The 26,676-nt window shown below is 46.2% G+C and overlaps 1 protein-coding gene across 4 annotated transcripts in view; it reads left to right on the top strand.

Annotated features, from left to right (window-relative positions):
• LOC146820913 (uncharacterized) overlaps positions 1-26,676 on the top strand; it is a 358,187-nt gene that overhangs the window by 269,252 nt on the left and 62,259 nt on the right. For 2 of the 4 annotated variants that reach the window (XR_014962640.1, XM_085609309.1), the window contains exons 4-5: positions 18,778-18,909; positions 24,565-24,696. Coding sequence is in view for 2 of the 4 variants with exons in the window: in XM_085609309.1 (XP_085465435.1) it covers positions 18,778-18,909; positions 24,565-24,696 (264 nt within the window). In the remaining 2 variants the exon portion in view is untranslated. The remainder of the gene's footprint in view (positions 1-18,777; positions 18,910-24,564; positions 24,697-26,676) is intronic. The other 2 variants (XR_014962641.1, XM_085609311.1) reach the window with 1 other exon arrangement.

The following is a 26,676-nucleotide window of genomic DNA, read 5'->3' as shown; positions in this document are numbered from 1 at the left end:
AAGAATGAGTGGTGTATAAGTGTCTGAATGGAGAATTTAGTAGGTGCATGACTGACTCTATAAGTGAGTGATTAAATGTCTCTTACTGAATGCATGGGTTAGTGACTAAAGTGTGTAAATGTCTATATCAGTCTGTCTGTTGTTGTGTAAGCTTCTGAATGGGTTGGTGAGTAGCTACATGAGTGTCTATATGGGTTATTGATTGGTTACCTGAGTATTTGTATGAGTGCCTGAGTGTGTGTGGGGGTAGGTGGGAGGTGTGTGACTGCATAGATGTGTGAGTGGTTGATTAACTGGGTGTATGGGTTCAAGACTGTATGTGGGAACACCTGTATGGGTGGGTGAGTGTGTGTATGGGTGTGTTGGTGAGTGAATGGATGTCTCAGTGGTACATGTGTGAGTAACTACATATATAAAAGGCTGTATATGTGAGTAATAGTGTATATAAATAACTATATGTGAGAGTGAGTGATTGTGAGAGTGGCTGTATGGATGAGTGTGTACTTGTATCATTGATTGTATAAGAGACTAAGTATGCGTTAGTTTTTGTGTGAATAAGTGAGGTCGTGTGTGTATAAGTGCATAGGTGAGTAAATGGAAGTGTGATTAATTCTTTGCATAACTGACTAGGTGTGTGAGTAACTCTGGATGAGTGGTGGCGTGTCAGTGTCTGTATTGGTGTATGAGTGCATATGATAATGCTGTATTGATGGGTGACTGCATGTATGAGTAACTGTATGGATGAATGTGTGGACGTGTGTGTGAACCTAGGAATCAGTGCGTGGGTATGTAGTAACTTGTATTGGTGTGTCTATGGTTTTGAAAATGGTAGTCTGTATTTTACAGTGGGTGTTTCAAAGGTTATATTAGGGTGTGAGGAGGTGCATCAGATTATCATGTGGATGATGTCATCAGTGATGTCATCAGTTATGTCATTTGAGATGTCAAAAGTGATGTCATCAGTGATATCATTGACCATGTCATGAATGATGTAATATGTGACGTCATCAGCAGTGCATTGCGGGGGCACGAGTTATAGTTAGCTGAATTAACTATAATGGTGGAATTTCTCTGGTTTTGTACGAGTGAAATGTCCAACTAACTATAACGTCCCTGAAACCTATGGTTTTTTCAGTGAATTTCAAAGGTTTTTTAAATGCTAATTTCTAATGATAACATCCCTGAAACCTAAATTTTTTTCAGTGAATTTCAAAGTTTTTTTAAATGCTAATTTCTAACTATAATATTCCTTAAACCTATGGTTTTTCTTTTATTTATCTACTTTTTTTTGTGATATTTTATAAATATAATATCCTAAAAATAGTTTTTTTTAAAAGTCGTGTACCCATTGTGTACCTATGTCGGTGGGTGCGTGTATTCAAGCCGCCATATTGGCAAAGTCGTGAACTATGCGCGTTGGTTTAGTGACGGGTGCACGGTGCCTGCTGCCGCCTAACATCATACACGTAAAGGATTGCGTTGTGTGCACATTTCGTATGCGATGGGTGCACTGCTCCTGGCCCTGCATAACGTCATATACGTATGGGATCACGTCATGTGCACGTTTTGTATGCAATGGATGCGTGGTGCCCCACGTAATGTTATGTACGTGTGCGGTCTCACTGGGTGCACGCCTCCCGTAAAAAAAATTATATTTAAAACATATATGTATACTAGTTCAATATGTATATTAGACCAAGAGATTATGTAAATTTATTATAAAAATCATATATTTCTAATTGCAATAGTTATATTACTCTTAAATATACTTTCGCAAAGTCGCGCCGGGTGCACGCTTGGTGCGTGCTGTTTGCGCGACTCCCATATGGCCTTAAAATAAAGCATTTCATTGGTTCATAAGGTTTTCCATTCTAGAACTTGAAAGACCCCACCCATTTTTCTTATTCTTTCTACACCATCCCAGGAGACACACCTGCTGTGTTTTTTGAGCTGCTTTATTTTTTGGTGTTTTGCTACTTGAAGACAAATGGCTTCTTCGACTCCTATTGTGGATGTTGCTTCTGAAGATGAGGAATTGGACCTGCCTTTTAAAAAAAGAAGGAATCCATTGTGTGGAAATTTTTCCCCATTCCCGATGGTGAAAAAATTTCAATGCACGCAAGGTCAGCTGCACTTTTTGTCCTAGAGTACTGTTGAGGGGAAGTGACAGAAAGTATTTGTGCAGAACCTCTAGCATGCTGATGTAGGAGAGTAGGATCTGCTTCACATGGGTACCCCCATTTTTTGCTGGTGTTTCCCTGTTTTTCGACCTTAGTCTGGCTGTGGCTCTGCTAATCAGGACCACAGCCTAGCTGCTTCCTTTCTAAAATAGTTTCCATGTACATTAGGTACGTATCTAATTGGATTCTGGAGTGCCTTATAAGCCCCTAGTATATGGTATACTATGTACCTAGGGCATAGGTACCTCAGAGACCTACCAGGGGCTGCAGCATGTATTATGCCACCCCTGGGAAGCACTCCAAAATTACACCACAGGTCTGCTACTGCAACCTGGGTAAAGGTGTGCTTGCACCCCTTACTGTGGTATAGGCTACCTATATCACTACCATATACAGACACATATAAACCTATAAGCCACTCCTATGTCAAGCCTTGACAATCCTGAAGGCAGAGTGCTTGGTTTTATGTGAGAGGGTGCCCAAGCATGAGCTGAGCCCCTCTGCAGCTTTCGGAAATACTTCCTTATGGCTGTTCTGTGATACAGCCATACCATATACTCTTAAGTGCATTATAACCTCGCGGTAAATGCTAACTTTGGGATGGCTGCATCAAAACATGTCATGTTTGGTGTTTGGAATACTATCCCCCCGCCAGCTCTGGTGGCGGGGGTAGCATTCCACCCTTCTAGAGGGAGAGACATGTTCACACTGGCTAAACCCGGTAGGACTTTCCTGAGCCCTGGCATCATAAAATGGATGCCTCTGCCACAGACACGGGTCTGGCCTCCTGCTGCTGACCGTAACTCCAGCAGGGGAGGCCTGGACAATAGGTTTCCTGTTGAGGGGAGGTATCCCCACCTCCCCAGACAGGCTGATGTGTATTGGGGCTGGGCGGGAGCACTCTCTGGTGCTTTGAAGTCCTGCACTGGGGGCACATTTGGTGTCCCTGTGCATACTCCAGTTCAAGGGGCTACCTGAAATGGGTATAACCACCCCTCTTTCCTGACCCACCCATAGGTGGGGGCTTAGAGTTAGTCCATCCCCTAAACTCACTATAAGTATAGGAATCCAGTCCCTAGGACTTTAGAATACCCTGGGCGAAACTCTGCAATGTAAATCCTGGACCTTCAATATTCTATCCTGACTAGAAGACTGAAGAGATCTCCCTTGGGGTCAAGGAGTGACTCCCCTGCTTGGCAGGCACCAAAGAAGCAACTGACCAGTCTACAATTCTGAAGCTCCCACCAGACGCTGAAGTCTCTGCATCCCCAGAGGTAGATTTCCAGACTTCACCGAGGCTATCCTGAGTCCACAGCAAAGCCGAGGCACGTGGCTATCGCGGCTGATGTGGAACCGTGACCCCTGCACACCGTGAACTTTTGCAGCAACACTATCTTGGTGGTCCTCCTCGAAGTTGTGCTTGGGGCTCTGAGTAGCCTGAGCCTTGAGCACCTCCTGCACCGAAAATTGTTGGCCTCCACTCCACGATTGACCCGTGGGCCAGCTTCAAGTGCAATCGCTTGAGGCTCCTTTGCGATCACTAGCCCGTTGGCTAGCAGGTCCCCATGAAGGCAACTCCTTTTCTGATTGGGCTTACCTAGTTGCTCCAGACATGCCCTGACTTATCCTTGCTGGGTGAGTCCCTAAGACCTTGCTGGTCTGCACCGCAGTCCTTTCTCTGAATTCCAGTGACTTGCCGTTGCCAAGGCTTGTTGGGTCCATTCAGGTCGCCGTCACCGCAACACTCGACAGACTTCGTGGGACAGCTCAAATCCGGCTTGTGGACTTCGTCGACACCTCCTGGACCTCATGACTGAAGAGTCAAGACACCCATCAACTCACTTGAAGCACCCGACATCTGTGGGCATTGGTCCATCCTGCCCTAGGTCACTGGCAAGTGATCCAGACTCTGTCCCCTCTGCTTTCAGGTTCCTTACATCCTAGATCCAGGCTTGGATCTCTCCAGACACTTCTCCTCTTCACGGCAGCAGCAGTTCTTTGCAGGCTTCCATTGAAATCGACAACGCGACCCGACACCAAAAGACACCTATGCACCCGACTTCCCTGGGTGAGGTAACTCGAGTACTCCGGTGCTCTCGTGGATGCTAGCCCTAGAACTTCCTATGTCCAAAAGGGTTTCGGTCAGACTTGATTAGAAGTGTCCCTAATCTTTAAAATTCTAACCGCGACATTGCCCATTGAAGATAATAGGAACCCTCGGTTGTGTTTACACACTGCATACAATCCCCGTGGGTCCCCTGTGTCACTACATTGGGTGGTTGCTTGGGGTCCCAGCGATTCAAAGGCAATAGGCCTAGTGCCTATTCCAGTCGTGGTTCTTATACCACTTTTTTGGTATATGGTTTGGTATGCCCCTAGGGCCTAAACATGTGTTTGTGCTTTTACTGATGCTTGCTCCCTTGTAAAGTAAGTAATTCGAACTCCAGTCTCATAAAGAGACTAGAGGGGTGTGTTTTATCCTAAATACATATATTTTGAATATATTCCTGGTGTGGTTGTCTTTTTATTTGATCATTCAAGAGATTATAGACTGGTAAAACAAGCTGCTTTACATTCCTTCAAGACCAAGCCTGAAGACTGCTCTCCATAGCTACCACTAGGATAGCTTTCATATAAGGTTGTCTTTAACCATTCACCATAAGGGGTTGTTTGGACTGAAACAGGGTTCCCACTAGAACTAGTGGACAGCATATATCAGGCCACCTTCTCACATTGGTGTGCAGCGTGTGGGATTCCAGCTTGCTATTGTTTTACCAGATAATCTCAATTGAATTGATCAACTGAAAACCACTAAAGGTACCTGAGGTACATATAATATCAAGTTTAGCTACAGTAAGTTCTACTGAACTTAGAGTTGTGTGTTAAGGGATAGCACACCTTTCTACAACTCAAGAGAGTTTAGTTGGCCACACTAGTGTAGGTAGTGCAATACACCACACCACATTAGTAATGTCTAACCAGCCAGGAATCAGTGGGTCCCTTCCAGGAACCAGTGAGCTCCTTCCCTATAAATATGAGGATCTCACCTTTGCTCAGCTTAGGGCCTCATGTTCCATTAGGAAGTTGAAGACAGGCAAACATAAATCCACCCAGCATCTCATAAAGATACTGAAACTGGATGATATCAAAGTGCCTAGTGGGCCTGATGATGTAGACAGTGTGGGTGGGGCAGCACCTGAGGGTGGGTCTAGGGGTGGAAACTCCCCTGACCCTAACTCTAATGCTGACCAGACTGGTGACAATGACCAGACTCTGGTGAACACAGACCACCGGGATTAGGATGAGGAGGATGACAATAATGCCACTTCCTTTATTCCTCCTGGTAGGCCTGACAACAGGGCTAGAAGGGATAGATCTCTGTCAAGGGGATCTATCCAGTCTAACTCCTCTATAGGAACCTCTGTTTCTTCTCACAGAGGGAAGTAAACCTCCCAGGAGAGGAGAGAGAGACTGCTGAAGTATGAGCAAGACAAGTTCAACCTCAGAAAGCAGCAGATGGCCTTAGATAGGGAAGCCCTGGAGCTCTACAGAGCTAGTAAAAAGGAGGGACTAGAAACAGTCAGTTCTACAATCAATTTTAAAAGTGTCAGCCCATTTCAGCCACTGTTTTACCTTACTCTGAGTGACAGCATTCTTCTCCTGCACACTATGCCCTTACTTACTAAAGTCGTCCTCTTCCATGCCATGCTCTTGTGTGCTAAGAGGTCTTTATTGAGAACAAAAACTGTAAAGTTCTATTAGTTATTTTTAACCTTGTGAGTGCCTGGATGTTCACCAGACATTGGTACTGGATTCTCCCCTCTGCTTTGTGGTTCTCCACGAGACTCCTATTATTAAATAAGCTTTAGAACCAATCAAAGATGACTACTGAAATGTGTGCATTAAACGCATGGGTGCCCATCTTCAGTTATGGATACCATTTCAAGATAGAATCCTGTATATGCACGTGTGTACATGTATGGCCACAGATTTTTCATTGCTTTTTGTAATGAAAGTTTACAAAATCCAATTCTAAATTAAACAAACATTTCTAAAGCTAAAAAGTTGTCAGCAATTGCCAGACCAATTAAGGTTGCTAAGGCTTATTTTGTTTGCATTCTGCTTTGCTTAGGCCTGCATTTGAAAGAAAATAAATACATCTGGAAGTTGCAGAATGCAAAACAAAATCCAGTACTTACTTATATACTTTGACCCAACCAGGGAAACCATAAATGATCTCCGGGGTAAAATTCATGGAGGCACAAACGGCTCCTCCGCAATGGCAGAGGAGCATCGCCCCACTGGCTCACAGCCAGCACCTAACCAAAACCCAATATACTTTTCATCACTTTATTTTTCAGTTGCTAGCTGAGCCAGTGTTCTGTAGAGAGGGGTGGGGCTGTGGCCATGGTAGAGGAGAGAAGGAGTACTATGTGCACTTCTCAGTGGGCATGTTTGTTTGGCCAGCCGTTGCAGGCCAGACAAACACACATGCACCCTTAGGTTTCTCTAACTCGGCTGTATTAAACAGCCGGGCTAGAGAAACAGCACAGGCTACTTGTCCTGAGCGGAGCATTATTTCAGCTTGCTCAGGCCAATCCCCATGCTGCTCTCTTAGTATGAGAGCAACACTGGGATTGCACAGGGAGTCTGTGACATTATCCCACTGTTGACTAAGACCAGGAAGACTGAGACGCTATGTGGGAGGCGGGGTGGCAGCTACAGGTAAGTTTTCTTTTTTTTTAATGATTAGTATTAACCTCCTTCCCCAGTGCTCTCCTTTCCGTGCCCCTCCTTCCTCCCCTACCCCCGCTCACCACTTTTTGTTTGTGGTGGCTGCCACTACATGGAGAGCATATCTCACATACATATAGTCATCAATCAACTATTTCAGTTAACTCAGAACTTCATGACCTAATGAGGATACTCGAGGGCAGATTTAATAGTCTTTCAAGCATCGCAATGGAACAATACAACTTGCTGCGTTGCTTTGTGTAAAAGGGAGAGGGCAGAAATGCCCTATATTTACAAAGGTATGGAGCATTTCTGCTCTCTCCCTGTGTTTCCGCACTGTGGTCTACCTAGCACCAACGCAGCCACCCTTGCAACTACGTTACTGGCAAGATTGCTTTTGTGCAAGAAGGCACACCTTCCTGCGCAACAACTTTACTTAGAGGCATATTCATCTTTGCACAAAAGCAATACATAGCGGCATATTCTTCTTTTTATGTGTGCTGCAGATTGCAGCGCATATAGAAAGAGGAATTAACAAGAAGAACTAAAGAAATTTCTTCACATTCTTCTCTTTAAGCTTCTTTCGGTTAGGCACATCGTTTTAGTGCAAAACCAGGTATAAAAGTCTTTGTAAATATGGATTTGCATCAAAATAGATCGGTGGATGCACGGAAATGCCAATGCTCCACCCATGTAAAGCCTACCCAACATAAAGTAACGCAAAGCAGAGCTTACTAAAAAACGCAATGTAGTTTTGCTTAGCTTAGTAAATCACAGATAAGGACTTCCCTTTCTGTTAGAATTGGGAATCTCTGGTTGACACAGGTAGGGACTTGTGTCAAGCAGGGATCCTCTCTTCCAGTCAGGGTAAGGGGTTACACTCTAACAATAACCCCTGCTCACCCTCTAGGTAGCTTGGCGTGAGGAGACAAGGCTTATCTCAGTGCGTAATGGCGAAGCATTTGTGACCACATACAGTAATTCAATGATACCCCCCACAAATGGATTCCACACTGGTTTATCAAAAATAGATGTCCTTTATATAAGCAGTTTTATCACAAGACCCAATAATGTTAAGCGGATCCACAATACTCTGAGCAATAAGCAGTTTGTGATGTTTACGCATATTTCAGGAGTTCTGTGCGCTTCGTACGATTCGTACGGGCTGGTAGTTGCTTAGGAGCGGGGCTCACAAGTGTTGCAGGTGCTCTGGACGGAGAGTACACCTTACGGGCCGTACGAATGGGGCTCACACTGCTGCAGGTGCTCCGGGTGGAGCGTACACCCTACGGGGCGTGCAAACGGGGCTCACACTGTTGCAGGCACTCCAGAGCGGAGCGTACACCTTACGGTGCAAGCGGACACAGTACCTTTCTCTTTAGAAGTTTGTCACGGACGATGCGTTGAATCCCAGCGCGTTGTACGGTGCGATGTGCTCTTCTTGCGGTGCGAGCTACGGCTCGAAGGGGGCCTCAGTCACGATGCTCAAGGGGACGGGGCGGAAGTACGGTGCCTTGGCTCTTCGTTGCGGCGTGCGAGCCGTACCTTGAGAGCGGCACCTTTCTCAGCACGGTGCAAAGCAGACAGTATACTCCGGTGGGGCGCGACATACCAACCACTTTACGCGCCGCAAACTGCCCACAACAGGGGTAGGGGGCACGCGGAATAGTACGATGCGGAGAGGGGCAAATAACAAGCGTCACAAAGTCCTTCCTTCACGTTGCGAGCTACGGCTCGTAAGGGGCCTTAGTCGCGTTGTTTGGGCCGGGCAGCGGGGCACAGGCTTGCCAGTGTACACGCCGAGTTGGGAAGCGCACACTTCTCTCGGCGTCAGCTTCACGTGGGGAACAGAGGTTCTAAAGGGGGTTGAAGTCCACTGGTCCGCGGACTTCGTTCAGGGGCAAGCTCAAGCACAAGCCCTTGGAGATCTTGAACAGCAAAAGTGGAAATAAAGTTTGCCAGCAATCATTCTCCTCTCCTTCAGCAGCAAGGCAACCACTGCAGGCCAATCCCCCAGGACAGGGACAGTACTCCTACAGCTTTCCCGGTTCCTTCCCCTCAGGCAGAGGTTCGTCTTGTAGCAGGATCTGATTTCTTAGGAGCAAGGCTTCTATACTTATACTACATTTCTTTTGTTCTTGCAGACCAGGGGGGCCCTTGCCTAGTTCGGTCCGGTTTCTGAGCACTTTGTCGACATGATGCAGGCTTCTGCTTTCAGTGTGCAGGGCAGAGTCATCAGAGGCTCCACAAGGGGTGAAGCCAGCATTGTGGTGGCAGAGCACAGCCCTATTCAGAGTCTAGGTGCACTCCTCCCACCCATCTATATGTCAATATCTCTATTCACCACCAGGCTACCTAGCCCTGCCCCTCTGGGATTCCCCAGCCCTGTCACTCACACAAACCAGACAGCAGATACACATCAGCGCAGAGGTGGGCTGAAATGGTTAGGCAAGCAAAGGCCAACTTTCTAAAAGTGGTGTTTGCAAACTCAGAACATTAAAATAAACTTCGCTAAAAGATGTATTTTATTATCCTGAGTTCAGGCATACTAAACTTGATTTTCTACCATGTTCCCTGGGTCTGTTAGGATCATAGGATGTAACAATTCTAACAGCCCATTCTGACCTATGAGAACAGGTAGCCTTACAATAGTGAAAAACGAAAATGGCTGTAATTCACTATTAGGACATACCACACACATCAGGGCTTGTCCTACCTTATGCTTGCAATGCACCCTGCCCTTGGGCCTACCATAGGGGTCACTAACATGAAGTTAAGGGAAGGTTTAGGGACTGGCAAGTGGGTGCACTTGCCCAGTCACCATGACAGTACCAGACTGCAGGCAGGCTCCGCAATGGCAGACCCTAGACACATTTTACCAGGCCGCGTATGTGGGTGGCACAACCAGTGCTGCAAGCCCACCAACGGCATTTGTATTTACAAGCCTTGGGCACTCCTGGTGCACTTTACTGGGGTCTGACAGTAAACCAAATGGAATCCAACCAACATATACATTTTATATAGGGAGCACTTGCAGTGTGGCACTGGTTGGCAGTGGCACAGTGCTCTGAGCAGCCAACACCAGCAAACCACATGAGGCACAGCAACAAAAAGTGGAAGGGAGACTCACGCCAAGGTGCCAGGTCTAACACGTGTCCCCTCCAGCTGAAATGTGGGGAGAACTACCCTACCCAAGGGAGTTCCTCATCTCTAAGGCGGAAAAATCTGGACAGACCATCAGCATTGGCGTGATCTGTACCAGGGCGATGTTCCACCGTGAAATCCATACCCTGTAGGGAAAAGAAACACCTCACCAGCTTTGGATTCTCACCCCTCATATGCATCAACCATCTGAGGGACCTGTGGTCTGTCTGAACCCGGAATTGAGACCCAAACAGGTATGGTCTTAACTTCTTCAGTGTCCAGACCACAGCAAATGCCTCACGCTCAATAGCACTCCATCTCTGTTCCCGTGGAAGTAACCTCCTGCTAAGGAAGGTTACAGGTTGATCTAGGCCCTCCTCATTAATCTGTGAAAGAACAGCCCCCACACCATGCTCTGAAGCGTCTGTCTGAACGATAAACTCTTTGGAGAAGTTGGGAGCCAAGAGCACGGGTGCCGTGCACATAGCACCTTTCAGGGCCTCAAAAGCTTTCTGACAGGTGTCAGTCCAAATCACTTTCCTGGGCTGCTTCCTAGAAGTCAGCGCTGTCAAGGGGGCAACAATGTTGCCATACCCCGTGACAAACCTCCTGTAGTACCCGGTGAGACCTAGGAAGGCTCTCACCTCTGTCTGGGTTTTGGGCGACTCCCAATTCAGGATGGTTTCTATCTTGGGTTGAAGGGGCGCCACCTGGCCGCTCCCAACCTGGTGCCCCAAGTACACCACGGAACCCTGCCCGATCTGGCACTTACTCGCCTTGATCATGAGGCCTGCCCTCCGCAGCGCCATCAACACTTCCCAGAGGTGGCGCAGGTGTTCTTCCCAAGTGGAGCTGAACACTGCGATGTCATCCAGGTAGGCTGCACTGAACGAATCCTGCCCAGCCAACACCTGGTTGACCAACCTCTGGAAGGTGGCAGGGGCATTCTTCATCCCAAAGGGCATAACCCGTAACTGGTAGTGCCCATCTGGGATGGAAAATGCTGACCTCTCTTTGGCCCCATTGGTCAAGGCAATCTGCCAGTACCCAGACGTTAAATCAAATGTGCTGAGGTAGTTGGCAGCCCCTAGCCGATCTATGAGCTCATCAGCTCTGGGGATGGGGTGTGCGTCAGTCCTGGTGACTGAATTGAGTCCCCTGTAGTCCACACAGAACCGGAGTTCGGGTGTGGCTCCCGGCGCTGCAGCCTTTGGGACCAAGACCACTGGGCTGGCCCAAGGACTGCTGGAGGACTCAATTACCCCGAGTGCAAACATCTTGGAGACCTCCTCCTTGATGCATGCACTCACCCTGTCAGTCACCCTGTAGGCCTTGTGCCTCACAGGTGTACTATCCCAAGTGTCCACATCATGGACGCACCAATCAGTGACAACGGGAACCAGGGAAAACAGATCATAAAATTGTCCCAGCAGCTGGTGACAATCATTTTGTTGGTTAGGGCAGAAGAGAGGATGACACCATCCACTGACCCAACTTGCTCCTGGACTGACAGGAGGTCAGGAAGAGGCTCGGTCTCCTCTTCCAATCCAGCATCTGTTGCCAAGAGCATGCCCACTTGGGACCTCTCCAAGTGGGGCTTGAGGCGGTGGACATTAAGGACCCTCAAGGGGTTTCTAGGAGACCGCAAGTCCACCAACTAGGTAACAGGACTCTTGCGCTCCACAACCTCAAAGGGACTGGTTCACTTATCCTGGAGCGCACAAGGCTCCACGGGGGCCAAGACCCACACCTTCTGTCCAGGCTGAAGCTCTACCAGAGTGGCATTCTGGTCGTACCACCACTTCATCTCCTCCTGGCTGGCTTGCAGATTTGCCTCAGCAAGTTGCCTGAAACACCTAGTCTGATTTTTGAAGGCCAGCATGTAGCTATATACATTCTGGGGAGGTTTCCTGGGAGATTGCTCCCAGCCTTCCTTGACCAGACTTAGAGGTCCTCTCACTGGGTGGCTATACAGGAGCTCAAAGGGGCTGAACCCTAGAGACTTCTGTGGCACCTCACGGTAAGCAAAGAGAAGGCATGGTAAGAGGACGTCCCACTTACGCCTCATGGGTCCTTCCAGGCCCATTATCATGCCTTTGAGGGTACGGTTGAATCTCTCAACCAACCCATTTCCTTGGGGGTGGTAAGGTGTTGAACTTGTAGGTTACACCACACTCTTGCCAAAGGGAATTCATATACTTGGATATGAATTTGGTACCCAGGTCAGACACCACCTCTAGAGGGAATCCCACTCTGGAGAAAATTCCCATCAATGCACGTCCTACCACGGGGGCCGTCACTGTCCTTAGAGGGATGGCCTCCGGGTACCGGGTGGCATGGTCCACCAGGACCAGGATAAACCTGTTGCCCATGGCTGTCCTGGGGTCCAGTGGCCCCACAATGTCAATCCCCACTCGCTGGAATGGGGTACTGACCACAGGGAATGGCTGGAGAGGAGCCTTCTGCTTCCTCCCACTTTTTCCACTTGCCTGGCAAGTCTGATAGGTCCTGCAGTGAGTGTCTGAACTCCTGCGCATTTGAGGCCAATAAAAGTGGGTGACAAGCCTTTCAAAGGTCTTGTCCTGCCCCAAATGTCCTGCCAATGGCACATCGTGAGCCAGCTCCAGTAGGAAGGCTCTGAAGCTCTGGGGTACCACCAACGCACGGGCTGACCCAGGCTCAGCAACCTTAGGCTCTGTATACAGGAGGTCGTTCTCCCAGTAAATGAAAAGTGACCCAGACTGATCACCTGCGGCCTGGTTTGCAGCCTGCTGCCGCATACCCACGAGAGAAGGGCATTCTTTCTGCGTTTTACAAAAGTCCTCCCTGAAGGGGCCTCCTTCTTGCTGCCAATGGGTCAGCTCAGGCAGGTCCCCCAGTTCAACTATCTATTCCCCTGTAGGCTCCAGGGCATCCCCCTCAAGGTCTGCTTCCTCCTGGACCGTGGGAACTTCAGGGGCTGGTTTCCTGCGCCCCCTTCCTCTTCTCTCTAAGGCCGGTCCCTGGGCCTCCCTCTCAGGCTCCAAGATCTCTTGAGCACCTCTACTTGCTGCCATGGACTGTGTGGTGACACATGCCCAATCCGGCATACCCAACATCTCTAGGTGAGCACTCCGCTCCACCTTAGCCCAAGGTGAGCTCTCCAAATCGTTCCCTAGCAGACAGTCTACAGGCATGGCGGGCCTCAGAGCTACCTGAAGAGTACCAGAGACCCCCCCACTCAAAGAGAACCTGAGCCACCTTGCAGTGACTCTCTGTGTTGTCAGCAGCAACAACTGGATAGAATGCTCCTGGGACCACCTGCTCTTGAGACGCCAGGTGACACTTGACAGCTGTCACACTGGCTCCTGTATCTCTCAGAACTTCCACCCTACGGCCATTGATGGTCACCCACTGCCTGTATTTCTTAGTGTTATCAGGCAGCTGGGTTTGGGGGACCATCTCACAGTCTCCTAATGAGACAAGGGACATCTCTGTGGGACCCCACCCACCTTGGACTGCCATCTCCTCCCCCAAGGCTACACTAGCCATCTGCCGGGGTGGAGCACCAGTGGGTGCTGGTTTACCAAACAAAGGACATTTTAAATCAGAGGCATAATGCCCCATGTTACCACACTTGTAACATTTGATGGGCCCCTTCTAAACAGGAGGACCTGTCGGGCCCTGGTCGGTTTCTGGGGTGGGGGAGTCTGAGAACCTTTCCCTTGGTTCCCTTGGGGATTACTTTGGGGCCTTTTTGGGAACTCCCTCTGGTTACCCCTGTCCCCTCCACTCTTCTGCTTGGGACCCTGCCCACCTTTGGCGGAATCTCCCACGTGACCCTTGTGGACCCTGGGACTGACCCAGCAGTCCGCCTCATCAGCAAGCTTTCTAGGGTTAGTCAGCCTTCTATCAATCAGGTGCTGGCGTAGCTCAGGAAAACAATTACTAGACAAGTGCTCCCATGCCATTAAATCAAGAAGCCCTTGAAAATCATCAACCTTGCTACCCTTTACCCAACCATCCAGTGCTCTGCAAAAAAAGTTACATACTCCACATACGTACTGTTTGGAATCTTTGTGCAACCCCTGAACCTTTGCCTATACAACTCAGGGGTCAACCCATACCTAGTCATCAAAGCTGCTTTCATATGGGGATAAGAATTATAATTGTCTGAAGGCAAGTCTAGCAGTGTGTCCCGCCCCTCACTAAGGAACCGTCCCCACAACCCCGCTCCCCAATCTTTCTCAGGGACCTGGTGGGAAGATATGGCTACTTCATAGGCTTTGAACCACTGCCCTATGTCATCATTCTTAAAAAACTATTTTACCACATCCTTTGGTATGTACATCCTTGATTCTGCCTGCACTGACGGTGTGCTGCCACCAGAGGGAGTAGACTCTAAACTTTTAGCTTTTAGATCTAATTCCCTCAATCTCATGTGATGGTCCATTTGGATTTTTCTTTCTTCCAGAGCCAGCTTTTTGCTTTCCAGCTCCAGTTGCCCACTCAATTTGAGCTTTGCCATCTCCATTTCATGCATCCTGGTTTCTTTCCTGTCTGTCAACTCCTCTGGCGACAGGCGTCTGCCAAAGCTATGGACGCTTTCTGCTCGTTCAACTACTACCACATCCTCAGGGGACCTTGACTCAATCCAGGCCTTCAGCGCCTTGTTTAGATCTGCCTTGACCTTACATCCAGTATGGGGAACTTTGAACTTTTTGCAGAAGCCCTTCAGCTGGGCCTTGGTGTAGCTCTCTAGTCTCTCCCCTTCCCATTCTACTTCTTCGCTTTCAGAGACTATAGATGCTGCTCTCTCAACAATGACTGAACCAGGCATGATTCCTCAAACAGTGGATATTTCTTGGCAAACAAAAATCAAAAAGTATGTGGCTACGTTATGGGTCTGAACTCACTAAGTGGTGTTCACAAAATCACTGTACATGAATCACAAATGCTAATTCAGAATTCTCACTGCTGACCACCAATGTTAGAATTGGGAATCTCTGGTTGACACAGGTAGGGACTTGTGTCAAGAAGGGATCCTCTCTTCCAGTCAGGGTAAGGGGTTACACTCTAATAATAACCCCTGCTCACCCTCTAGGTAGCTTGGCGCGAGCAGACAAGGCTTATGTCAGGGCGTAATGGCTAAGCATTTGTGGCCACATACAGTAATTCAATGATACCCCCCACAAATGGATTCCACACTGGTTTATCAAAAATAGATGTCCTTTATATAAGCAGTTTTATCACAAGACCCAATAACGTTAAGCGGATCCACAATACTCTGAGCAATAAGCAGTTTGTGATGTTTACGCGTATTTCAGGAGTTCTGTGCGCTTCGTGCGCTTCGTACGATTCGTACGGGCTGGTAGATGCTTAGGAGCGGGGCTCAGAAGTGGTGCAGGCGCTCCGGATGGAGCGTACACCTTATGGGCCGTACGAACGGGGCTCACACTGCTGCAGGCGCTCCGGGCGGAGCGTATGCCTTATGGGGCGTACAAACGGGACTCACACTGCGGCAGGCGCTCCAGAGCAGAGCGTACACCTTAGGTGCAAGCGGGCACAGTACCTTTCTCCTTAGAAGTTCGTCACGGATGATGCGTTGAATCCCAGCGCGTTGTACGGTGCGATGTCCTCCTCTTGCGGTGCGAGCTACGGCTCGAAGGGGGCCTCAGTCACGATGCTCAAGGGGACGGGGCGGAAGTACAGTGCGCTGGCTCTTCGTTGCGGCGTACGAGCCGTACTTTGAGAGCGGCGCCTTTCTCAGCGCGGTGCGAAGCAGGCAGTACGCTCCGGTGGGGAGCCACGTACCAACCACTCTACGTGCCGCAACCTGCCCACAACAGGGGTAGGGGGGCACGCGGAATAGTACGATGCGGAGAGGGGCAAATAACAAGCGTCACAAAGTCCTTCCTTCACGTTGCGAGCTACGGCTCGTAAGGGGCCTTAGTCGCGTTGTTTGGGCCAGGCAGCAGGGCACAGGCTTGCCAGTGTACCCGCCGAGTTGGGAGGCGCACACTTCTCTCGGCGTCAGCTTCACGGGGAGAACGGCGGTTCTCAAGGGGGGTGAAGTCCACTGGTCCTGGGACTTCGTTCAGGGGGCAAGCTCAACCACAAGCCCTTGGAGATCTTAAACAGCACAAGTGGAAATAAAGTTTGTCAGCAATCTTTCTCCTCTCCTTCAGCAGAAAGGCAACCACTGCAGGCCAATCCCCCAGGACAGGGACAGCACTCCTCCTACAGCTTTCCCGGTTCCTTCCCCTCAGGCAGAGGTTTGTCTTGTAGCAGGATCTGATTTCTTAGGAGCAAGGCTCCTATACTTATACTACATTTCTTTTGTTCTTGCAGGCCAGGGGGGTGCTTGCCTAGTTCGGTCCGGTTTCTGAGCACTTTGTTGACATGATGCAGGCTTCTGCTTTCAGTGTGCAGGGCAGAGTCATCAGGCGCTCCACAGGGGGTGGAACCAGCATTGTAGTGGCAGAGCACAGCCCTATTTAGAGTCCAGGTGCACTCCTCCCACCCATCTATATGTCAATCTCTCTATTCACCACCAGGCTACCTAGCCATGCCCCTCTGGGTTTTCCCCAGCACTGTCACTCACACAAACCAGACAGCAGCGCAGAGGCGGGCTGAAATGGTTAGGCAAGCAAAGGCCAACTTTCTAAAAGTGGCGTTTGCAAACTCAGAACATTAAAATAAACTTTGCTAAAAGATGTATTTTATTATTCTGAGTTCAGGCATACTAAACTTGATTTTCTACCATGTTCCCTGGGTCTGTTAGGATCATAGGATGTAACAATTCTAACATCCCATTCTGGCCTATGAGAACAGGTAGCCTTACAATAGTGAAAAACGAAAATGGCTTTAATTCACTATTAGGACATGCCACACACATCAGGGCTTGTCCTACCTTATGCTTGCAATGCACCCTGCCCTTGGGCCTACCATAGGGGTGACTAACATGAAGTTAAGGGAAGGTTTAGGGACTGGCAAGTGGGTGCACTTGCCCAGTCAGCATGACAGTACCAGACTGCACGCAGGCTCTGCAATGGTAGACCCTAGACACATTCTACCAGGCCGAGTCTGTGGGTGGCACAACCAGTGCTGCAAGCCCACCAGCGGCATTTGTATTTACAAGCCCTGGGCACTCCTGGTGCACTTTACTGGGGTCTGACAGTAAACCAAATAATCCAATCATGGAATCCAACCAACATATACATTTTATATAGGGAGCACTTGCACTGTGGCACTGGTTGGCAGTGGCACAGTGCTCTGAGCAGCCAACACCAGCAAAACACATGAGGCACAGCAACAAAAGGTGGAAGGGAGACTCACGCCAAGGTGCCAGGTCTAACACTTCCTTTGGACAACTTTCATCACACAAGGGCAACGCAAGTCCTCAGTAAATCTGCCCCTTGGTCTCCACCTGTATGTGTCTATACAGCAATAGAACACCTCACTGAATTGCGGTATGCACAATTAGGTGTCAGTTGACATATTTTTCTGTGCATGGACCACTCTCCCATATGCATGAAACAAATTGAAGTTATTTTTATAAATCTTCACTGCACTCCCTCACATTAAGATTACAAAGTCTCTCCCAGAATATTCTGGCAGCACTTATCAGCTTTTAGCAAATGTAATGAAAGTGGCATGTTCTCAGGGAATGAATACACACCAGACAAATGAATGCCATGTTTTCGTCATTCCTATTTATTTTCTCTCTCATCTGGACCCACCTTGTAAATGTATAAAGTAATTAAAAAATGGACAACTTGGCAAAGTGCTTGTTTTCCCTCCTTGACTGAAGGATGTCCACTTTAGCAAGCACATAGAAAACAAGCATTGGCAAAAGCAGGTGGTCCAGATATGGCTCTCAGCCTTATGGCTATATCAAAGTTTGTTTTGTTTTGTGCTGTTTTTTGTAGCCTCATTGTTGGATGAGCTTCTGGGCACTCACTAATATGAAGAAACACATTGGCTCAGAGCAGATGGCATGCGTTTCCCTAGTACTCGTTGGCACTAAAGTGACTTACTTCAATTCACCTTGAAGTTAGCAAATGTCTGAAGTGGCATGACCCATTGCCCCACGCAGTATGCTCTAAGGGGTGGAATAAAAATGTGAATGACACCACTGATCAATAGATGATGAGGCCTGGTTTATAGTATAGTTATATTTTACATAAAATGTCATTTAAATCAAAGGGTGTTTAATAAAGCCAGACTGGAAAAACACACTGGGACACAAAGGCATTACACACTTAAACAACAGATCAAGCAACTACGAAAAGAAATCTGTGGGGAGGGCATTTGTTGGTCCAATCTCAGGAAGGTACTTAGAAGGAGATCATACAAAGGTGAGCTTTCCTATTACAGGAATGAAAGTGACAAGTTTCACATTTGTTGTGAAATCATGCAGACTTTGACTGTCAGACTGTTAAATGCAGGTAATATTTTGAAAACCAAAAGACCATATGTCTTGATGAAAAACAAAGGGTTGAATTTAGAGTTACAGATATTTGATAAATTAAAACAGCTCAACGTAGTATAAAATCTGACGTTTTTCATAAAGCAACATATGTAAATTACAAGCCAAATTACACCTAATTTCTTCACCTGCACCATGAAACAATTTGCCACATGCTTATTTTCACTCATCGCTACACATTTCACGGTGCACAGGTAATGTCACTTTTTAAATTAATATGTATTTTCTCATATATTCTTTCCAAAACAGCATCGATGCCTTGGAAGGCCAGAATCCAGTCAAGCGCCGTTCTGACGGTGTGTTCAATGACAATTATAGCACCCTTCGGCATGAAATGGCTGCAAAGAAGTATTTAAATTCTTTGCTTATAGGAGAACTAAGGTAGGGGAGCATTATAGCAATGAAAACACATTGTTTGTAATGAAGTAGATATTTAACAAAATTAACATGTTTATTCTGATTACATATTTCATTTCTGCTCAATGGAAGTCCATGAAATGTATTTATTTATACATTTAATTTTGATTGAATCATTCTCCCTTGTCATCAGAACACACGAGTGCCTTGAGCAGGGGCTGCGCCTCCATCTGAGCAGCAGAAAGTCGCCCTAGATCTGAGAAATAAAACGGTAATAAAGTTTATTTATTACCGCTTTATTTTTTATCAACACGTCCTACTCTAAGTGTCAGGACGGGGCAGGGCCAGCTCTGCAGGGTGGCAACAGCAGGGAGCTGTGTGCTTAAAAATGCACATTTCTTCTTGGTAGGCCGTCTTGGGATGGCCAGTCAGACATATGCATTTTAAAGTTTTCTAACCTATCTGTCTAGACAGCTTAGATATAAAAAGCGCAGGCCTCCAGTGCCCTTATAAGTGCTGGGAGGGCCTGCTCTATCCTATACAGGTGCTTCTTTCATGCTGTGAAAGCAGTGAATGTGAAGAAAACATGCGTTAATCACTGTGGTAACTGGTAACTGTGTTTTTGTCCTTCTATTTTTCATTACATGTGTTAAACTTGTAATGTCCCAGTTAGTGTTTCATAATAGCCTGAAGTGTCGGTAATACTGGGTCACCGTATTGCCAAGCCTTACTACAGGCCATTTGTAATGAGGTGCTCAGTGACCGTGCAAACACTGTGAATGATCACCAGTCTCTGTCATGCAGAACAAGGGACTTGCTACAGACTTTTTTTTGGATGAGCATAAAGATTGAATGGATTGCTACCAATACAGTTTTCCTATCAAAATTTGAGGGCTGTATATAATTTTTGGTGGTGATATCATTACATAAAAAAAATACAAATAAATAATTTTCATTAAGTCATCGGCTTTTCACAGTTTTCTTCTTTTGGATTCATCTCTGCATAAATATTTCGCCTCTCCTTTCAAAACTCATGTTTGAAGTATATGTAATACTGCTTACTCTTAATTTGAATGTAGTTATCCCCGTTTTCCTTAACAATATTTTGTAGCGCTTTGCACATTGTTCTGAAGATAATTTGCTTCTGAGTGTAGATTCAATCGACCACTGTGATGAGAATTACGTTTATAGTTCGTAAAGTAGATTGATACTCACCTGTGCTCTTTTTTTTTACAAATTAGGTGTGAAAGCACAACATTTACTTCTTGATGCACCAGATTTGGAGGACTTTCCATTTCCTTCATATATGATCTCACCTGAGGTGTTCCACAATGCCCTAAGGGCCCCAGCGAGCCCTATAGGGTGGAATGATAGAGTACTTTGAGCCTTACTGTCCACATTTGCTGGAGATGGAAGCAAATAATATTTGGGCCTTGAACAGTGCACATAAATGGTTCTCAGCCTTATGGCTGTATCAAAGTTTGTTTTGTTTTGTGCTGGTTTTTGTAGCTTCATTGTTGGGCGAGCTTCTGGGCACCCACTAGTATGAAGAATCACATTGGCTCAGAGCAGATAGCACGCATTGCCATAGTAGTCCTTGGGACTAAAGTGTATTACTTCAACTCACCGTGAAGGAAGCAAATATCTGAAGTGGCATAACCCATTGCCCCACACAGTATGCTCTAAGGGGTGGAAGAAAATCTGAAGTGGCATAACCCATTGCCCCAAACAGTATGCTCTAAGGGGTGGAAGAAAAATGTGAATGACACCACTGATCAATAGATGAAGAGGGCTGGCTTAAAGTATTGTTTGATAAAGCCAAACCTGAAAAACACACGGGGACACACAGGCATTACACACTTAAACAACAGGTCAAGTAAGCTACGAAAGTAGGCCGGTGCGGTAGGGCATTTGGTGGTCCAATTTCAATAAGGTACTTAGAAGGAGATCACTCAAAGGTAAGCTTTCCTATTACAGGAATGAAAGTGACAAGTTTCAAATGTTTTGTGAATTCTTGCTCAGCGGCGTCACTATGGGGGTGCGGGGGGGGGTGCGGACCGCACCGGGTGACACCCTCAAGTGGGGTGACACCAACAGGGCCCGTCAGGGGCCGGCTTTACGGCGGTGCGACCGGGTGATGGCTTCCTGGGGGCGCCGTGTTAGAAAGTTTATTACGCTTTTGAAGCACCTGCTGCAGCGTTTCTTTCCGCCAGCAATTAACAGGCCTCACATAAATGTCAAGATAACTGGTGTGATTAATTATCTTCCTGGAAAGAGATCAGTGTTTTGTAAAGTTGAGGTTTTGACTTAGGTGAAGTTAGTGCAGAGGGTTAATATGCCTGCTGCAAAGAACATGTGCCAAGTAGATTACAGAGTGCAGATCAGCAGGTTACTGCTTTCAAAAGAGACATCCTTTTGTTGCAATTTATAACTTAAAGTCCTAATATTCAACAGTGAGCTATTAACTTTAATCCTAGAACTGCATACACACCTCAAAATATACATTATTAGAACATTGATTAATGTTGCAAAAAGGGTTAATTTGGCTAGAAATAGATTCTTATTATTAAAGAAAACTCCCAACTATGCTATGCTGTTTCTTTTTCGACTCTGCGTTTGTGCTTCTCCACACCAAGCACTATACTGCCTACCAGTATGGATGTCATGTGACTCCTACACTTTCAGTCCTTTGGTTTATGTATCATTTCCTATACACGGATTTACACACCTATGATTGATTGTCTCTGTGTAATGTGTGTGTGATGCAAAGTGCTCGGACACCCTACACTGGTATGAGTGGCGCTATATAACTAATTCAATGCATCTGAGAGAGTGTGGTTATGGTGACTTGGTCACTGTTAAAGGGTGCTAGTGAGAGAATCCGTGGTGGAGGTGGTCATTGGGGGGGCGCCAACAAACATTGTCGCACAGGGCGCCACCAGCGCTAAAGCCGGCCCTGGGGCCCGTGTGCGCAGAGCAACCTAACCTTTTAGGAAGAGGACGTGCCTGTGCGCAGTGCACCCTGTCTCCTCTCCTTTCTTTTATTTGCTTCCGTGTGAAATGGATCCAAAAAAGAAAATCACTTTTGCTGGAAATCAATGTCGTATTTTTCTGACATTTAATTCCAAAATGCAGCATCAGGAATAAAAGTTTAAAAATATGAAAAATAAATAACTAAATAAAGTAAGACAGAGTGGTAGCAAACTGTCCAGATTGATTTTTATTCACACCCAAACACATTAGCGCCACTTTTACAGAGTTTGCCAGTGAAGCGCTATTTTAGAGCCTTGTTTTCCCTGGGCTTGGAGCTAGTGCACCAATCCTGGAGGTACTGCAATGTGAGGATTGAAAAACAAAATTTGTACTGCTGCTCTGTATCTAGGGATGTTGTCTTTTTTTACCATACTGCTTACGTTTTGTAAGGATATAAGCAATGGCCATTGAAATGGGTCCATTCAGGGCCCTGTTGTCATGTCCTTAACTTTTCAGGCAAAAGCACTCACTGATTTCTGAACAGTGAGTGTAAAAGCGTTAAGGTAACCATGTTGTTCCTGCTTACATTTCACATGGTTTGCAAAATGTTGCATTCCCTATGATTGTTTGCTTTTTCCAGGATGCTGTCACTTTTTTTTGTAGGCCACATATTGCTCTTGCCCAGTGCGTAATTTAAATTGAGCCGCATCCAGGTGTTTATAGCTGGCAACACTTGGGTTGTAGTTGAAGGCAGTCTGAGTTTTTCTCAGTGGGGCAGTATGGTGTTCAGTGGGGGAGAGGATGTGGCACTATGGCCAGAGCTGCTGAATTTGGAACTGGGGAACCAGGTTCAGCCTTAATAACCAGTCCGCCAGACCACTCTCCTGAGAGAGCACTATCTCATGCTAGACCTTAAAAGGCTTCGCAAGACATTAGAAGCCCCGGTGTCGTAGCACCAGCAGGTGGACCCTAGCATGACAAGTGTAGGTTAACCTTCAAGGCTTGTCCACCACTATTCATACTGAAGTTCCCCTCCAGTTTTGCGGCAGGCCTATGAAGCAGTACACCCTAGAACAGTGACCCTGTCACTGAGATTACAGGACCCTTGAGAAGGGCCAGCTCTAGGGCGGTGCAACCGGTGTGACCACACCAGGTGCTCACTTTCGGTGGAGGCATCATTTTTGCAAGTATATTATGGTTTTAAAAGCGCTTGCTGCCTCCTTCCTGGCCTCCAGTAATTTTCGGTAACAATAAAAATGTCATGATGACTCTGGTGATTAATGTTCTTCCTAGAGAGAGATCGGAATTTTGTCTAATGGAAGATTTGACTCATGGAAAGGTAGCTCAGAGGGTTAATGTACCTGCTGCAAAGAACATGTACCATGCAGATCACAAAGTGCACATAATGTAAATAGGCCAGTGGGCTACTGCTTTTGTCAGAGAGATCCTTTTGTTACTTGCAGTTTATAAATTAAAATCCTAACATAGAACAGTGAGCTATTAACTGTCATCTACTCCGCAGCAACACAATTCAAATTTTTAATTAACTTTTGATACGTTTGAGCAACAAACAATTTATTAGTTTAAATGGTGAGATCATGCTGCAGATCTTGCATTATGAGGCAAATATGGCAGAGCCATTATTATTTAGAAAACATTTGCAAACTAGGATTTTTAGCAATTCATGTTTGAACTGCTGTTTTGGTAAAGGGAGAAGTGCTGATGACAGAAACTCCATGGCTCGGAGACAAATGGCTTGTGCTTCCACATTTTATCGTATTTGGGGACATTCTGTGATTAGAAGCATATCCCACTTTGTGAACACATTTTACTGTCAATAACTCATTATAACCTTAAATAATCATGTGTATCCATTGGTTGATAAAACTGGGCAGTGAAACCAAACAAATACAAAAAATTGGCATGTTTGCGCATTCTGGCCACACCTCTGGCTCTGCCCACTGATCCAATCCTTGGGTAATTCCCGCCCTTTGATTCTCCGCCCACAGTTCCCCTACTTTTTTTCCCCCACTTCGACCACTGATATATGGTGTTGATGGATAGTGGGAACACCACACCAGTAAAAAGTACCATACCTATGATATTATAAATTCCAATAAACTGTTGACTAGCAGGTAGCCCACTGTACAACCTGATTAATGAATCATTATCTCACTGTTGTTAACAGGCACATTTTGTAAATATAGGACCTACATTTATAAACGTTACTAAGGATTCTGTATGGTCCCGTTATTTGCCAACTGTGTCCACTGGCGGACTCGGGGCGGAGGAGGTCCATGCGGTAAGTCGTGAGGGGGTGACACCATGAGTTACCCGCACCGGGTGACACCAACCCTAGTGACGCCACTGTTCTTGCTGTGTTTGACTGTCCGACTGGAGTTAAATGCAGGTTATATTTTGTAAGTGAAAACCAAAAGACCATATGACTTGATGAAAAACAAAGGGTTGAATTTAGAGTTACAGATATTTGATGAAATAATACAGCTCAACGCAGTATGAAATCTGACGTTTTTCATTAAGCAACATATGTAAATTACTAGCCAAATTACACCTAATGTCTTCACCTGCACCACAAACAAATTGTTTACGTGCTTATTTTCACTCATCGCTACACATCTCACAGTGCACAGGTAATGTCAAATTTTTAATTAATATGTATTTTCTCATATGTTCTTTCCAAAACAGCATTGATGCCTTGGAAGACCAGAATCCAGTCAAGCGCCGTTCTGACGCTGTGTTCTTTGACAATTATAGCACCCTTCTACATGAACTTGCTGCAAAGAAATATTTAAATTCTCTGCTTAAAGGAGAACGAAGGTAGTGGATTATTATAGCAATGAAAACACATTATTTCTAATGAAGCAAATATTTAACAAAGTTAACATGTTTATTCTGATTACATATTACATTTTTGCTCACTGGAAGTCCATGAAATGTATTTATTGATGCATTTTTTTATTTAATCATTCTCGTTTGAAAACAGAACACACGAGTGCCTCGACCAGGAGCGGCTTCGCCATTTGAGCAGCAGAGCGTCGCCCCACGAGCCACAGAGCTGAGAAATAAAACGTTTATAAAGTTTATTTATTACTGCTTTATTTTTCAGCTACCCGTCCTACACTTAAGTGTCAGGATGGGGCAGGGCCAGCACTGTAGAGTGGCAGCAGCAGGGAGCTGCATACTTTAAAATGCACATTTCTTCTTGGCAGGCCGTCTTGGGATGGCCAGTCAGACATGTGTATTTTAAAGTTGTCTAACCTAGCTGTCTTAAACAGCTGGATTATTGAAAGTGCAGGCCTCCAGTGCCCTTTGAAGCTTTGGGAGATTCTGCTCTATCCAATCCTGGTGCTTCTTTCATGCTGGAAAAGCAGTGAATGTGAAGAAAACATGCAGAAATCACTGTGGTTACTGTGTTTTTGTCGTGCTATTTTCCATTACATGTGTTAAACTTGTAATGTCCCAGTTATTGTGTGGTAATAGCCTGTAGTGTCGGTGAAACTGGTCACTGTATTGCCAAGCCTTTCTACGGGCCATTTGTAATGAGTAACTCGGGGACTGCACAAAAACTGGGAATGTTCACCAGGCTCTGTCATGCAAAGCAAGAGACTTGCTACAGACTTTTTTCTGCTGAGCATAAAGATTGAATGGATTGGTACCAATATAGTTTACCTTTAAGAATTTGAAGAGAAATGCATTGATGTTAACAGCCACACCAGTACCCAGGCAACTGCATTTTGGATTTGTTAAAGATATCAGATAAGACCCTACCCAGGCCTAGGTGAAATGAAAAGTTATTTGTCAAATCTGGACCGAATAAAAACAGTAGTTTTACATTTGCGCTAAATGGAGAGGTAAGTGGGCACAGGAAGCCAAACACTAGCTAAAGAGGAAGGAAAGCAGCTGATGTATGCAAGCAGTGTGTTCTGAGATGCTGTGTGTTAAACCTGTCAGCCTAAAGATGGTCGTCCCTAAACCTTTTGCCTCACCGCCTACATTTTTTGCTACATCTTTTTTTTTGTTGGCCTGAGGAATTTGTGCACTGTACCACTGCAAACCAGTGAAAGTGCTTGTGCCCCTCCTTTAAAATATGATTACATTGGCTTATACCCAACTGGCATATTTAATGTAATGTACTTGTAAGCCTCTTGTAGAGTGGTGTACCATATACGCAGGGCCTGTAAATTAAATGCTCCTGGTGGGCCTGCAGCACCGATCGTGCCACCCACTTAAGTAGCTCTCTAAAACATGTCCCTGGTCTTCCACCGAATCCTGAATAAAGTTTTTTAAACTACCATTTCCAGTTGGCATATATACCCACCTGCCAAGCCTTAAACTCCCCTTTTATTACATAAAAGACATCCCTTAGGCAGGCCTCAGGCAACCCTTTGGGTAGGATGTTGTATGGTAAAATGTTGGACATGTATTTTAAAGTTTTACATGTCCTATTAGTGAAAAAACCCTACATTCATTTTTCTCTACTGTGAGGCCTAACCCTCCTATAGTATTATATTGGCGATTCGTTATTACATTTAATAAGGTAGAACTTCCAATTGGGAGCTGGTAGCTATGTTATGTTTGATGGCTTTAGAGCTGTAGTGAAGATCCCTTTTTAATGTTAAAGTCGGATGTTTGATCACTTCTATAAAGTTGCCATTTTTCTGCCCTTTTGCAACTGAAGCCTGCCCTGGATCACATGACTATGTGTAACTGACAGTTAGACTTTATGAATTATTCTAAGACAGTCACAAAGTTGATGGATTAGGTGTGCCTCCATGAGCCATCTTCTGGAAGGATGGG

The sequence above is a fragment of the Triturus cristatus genome, chromosome 6, assembly GCF_964204655.1.
Source record: "Triturus cristatus chromosome 6, aTriCri1.1, whole genome shotgun sequence".
NCBI lineage: Eukaryota > Metazoa > Chordata > Amphibia > Caudata > Salamandridae > Triturus > Triturus cristatus.
Note: the sequence above shows the minus strand (reverse complement) of the source record. Positions and strands in the feature narration are given on the sequence as shown.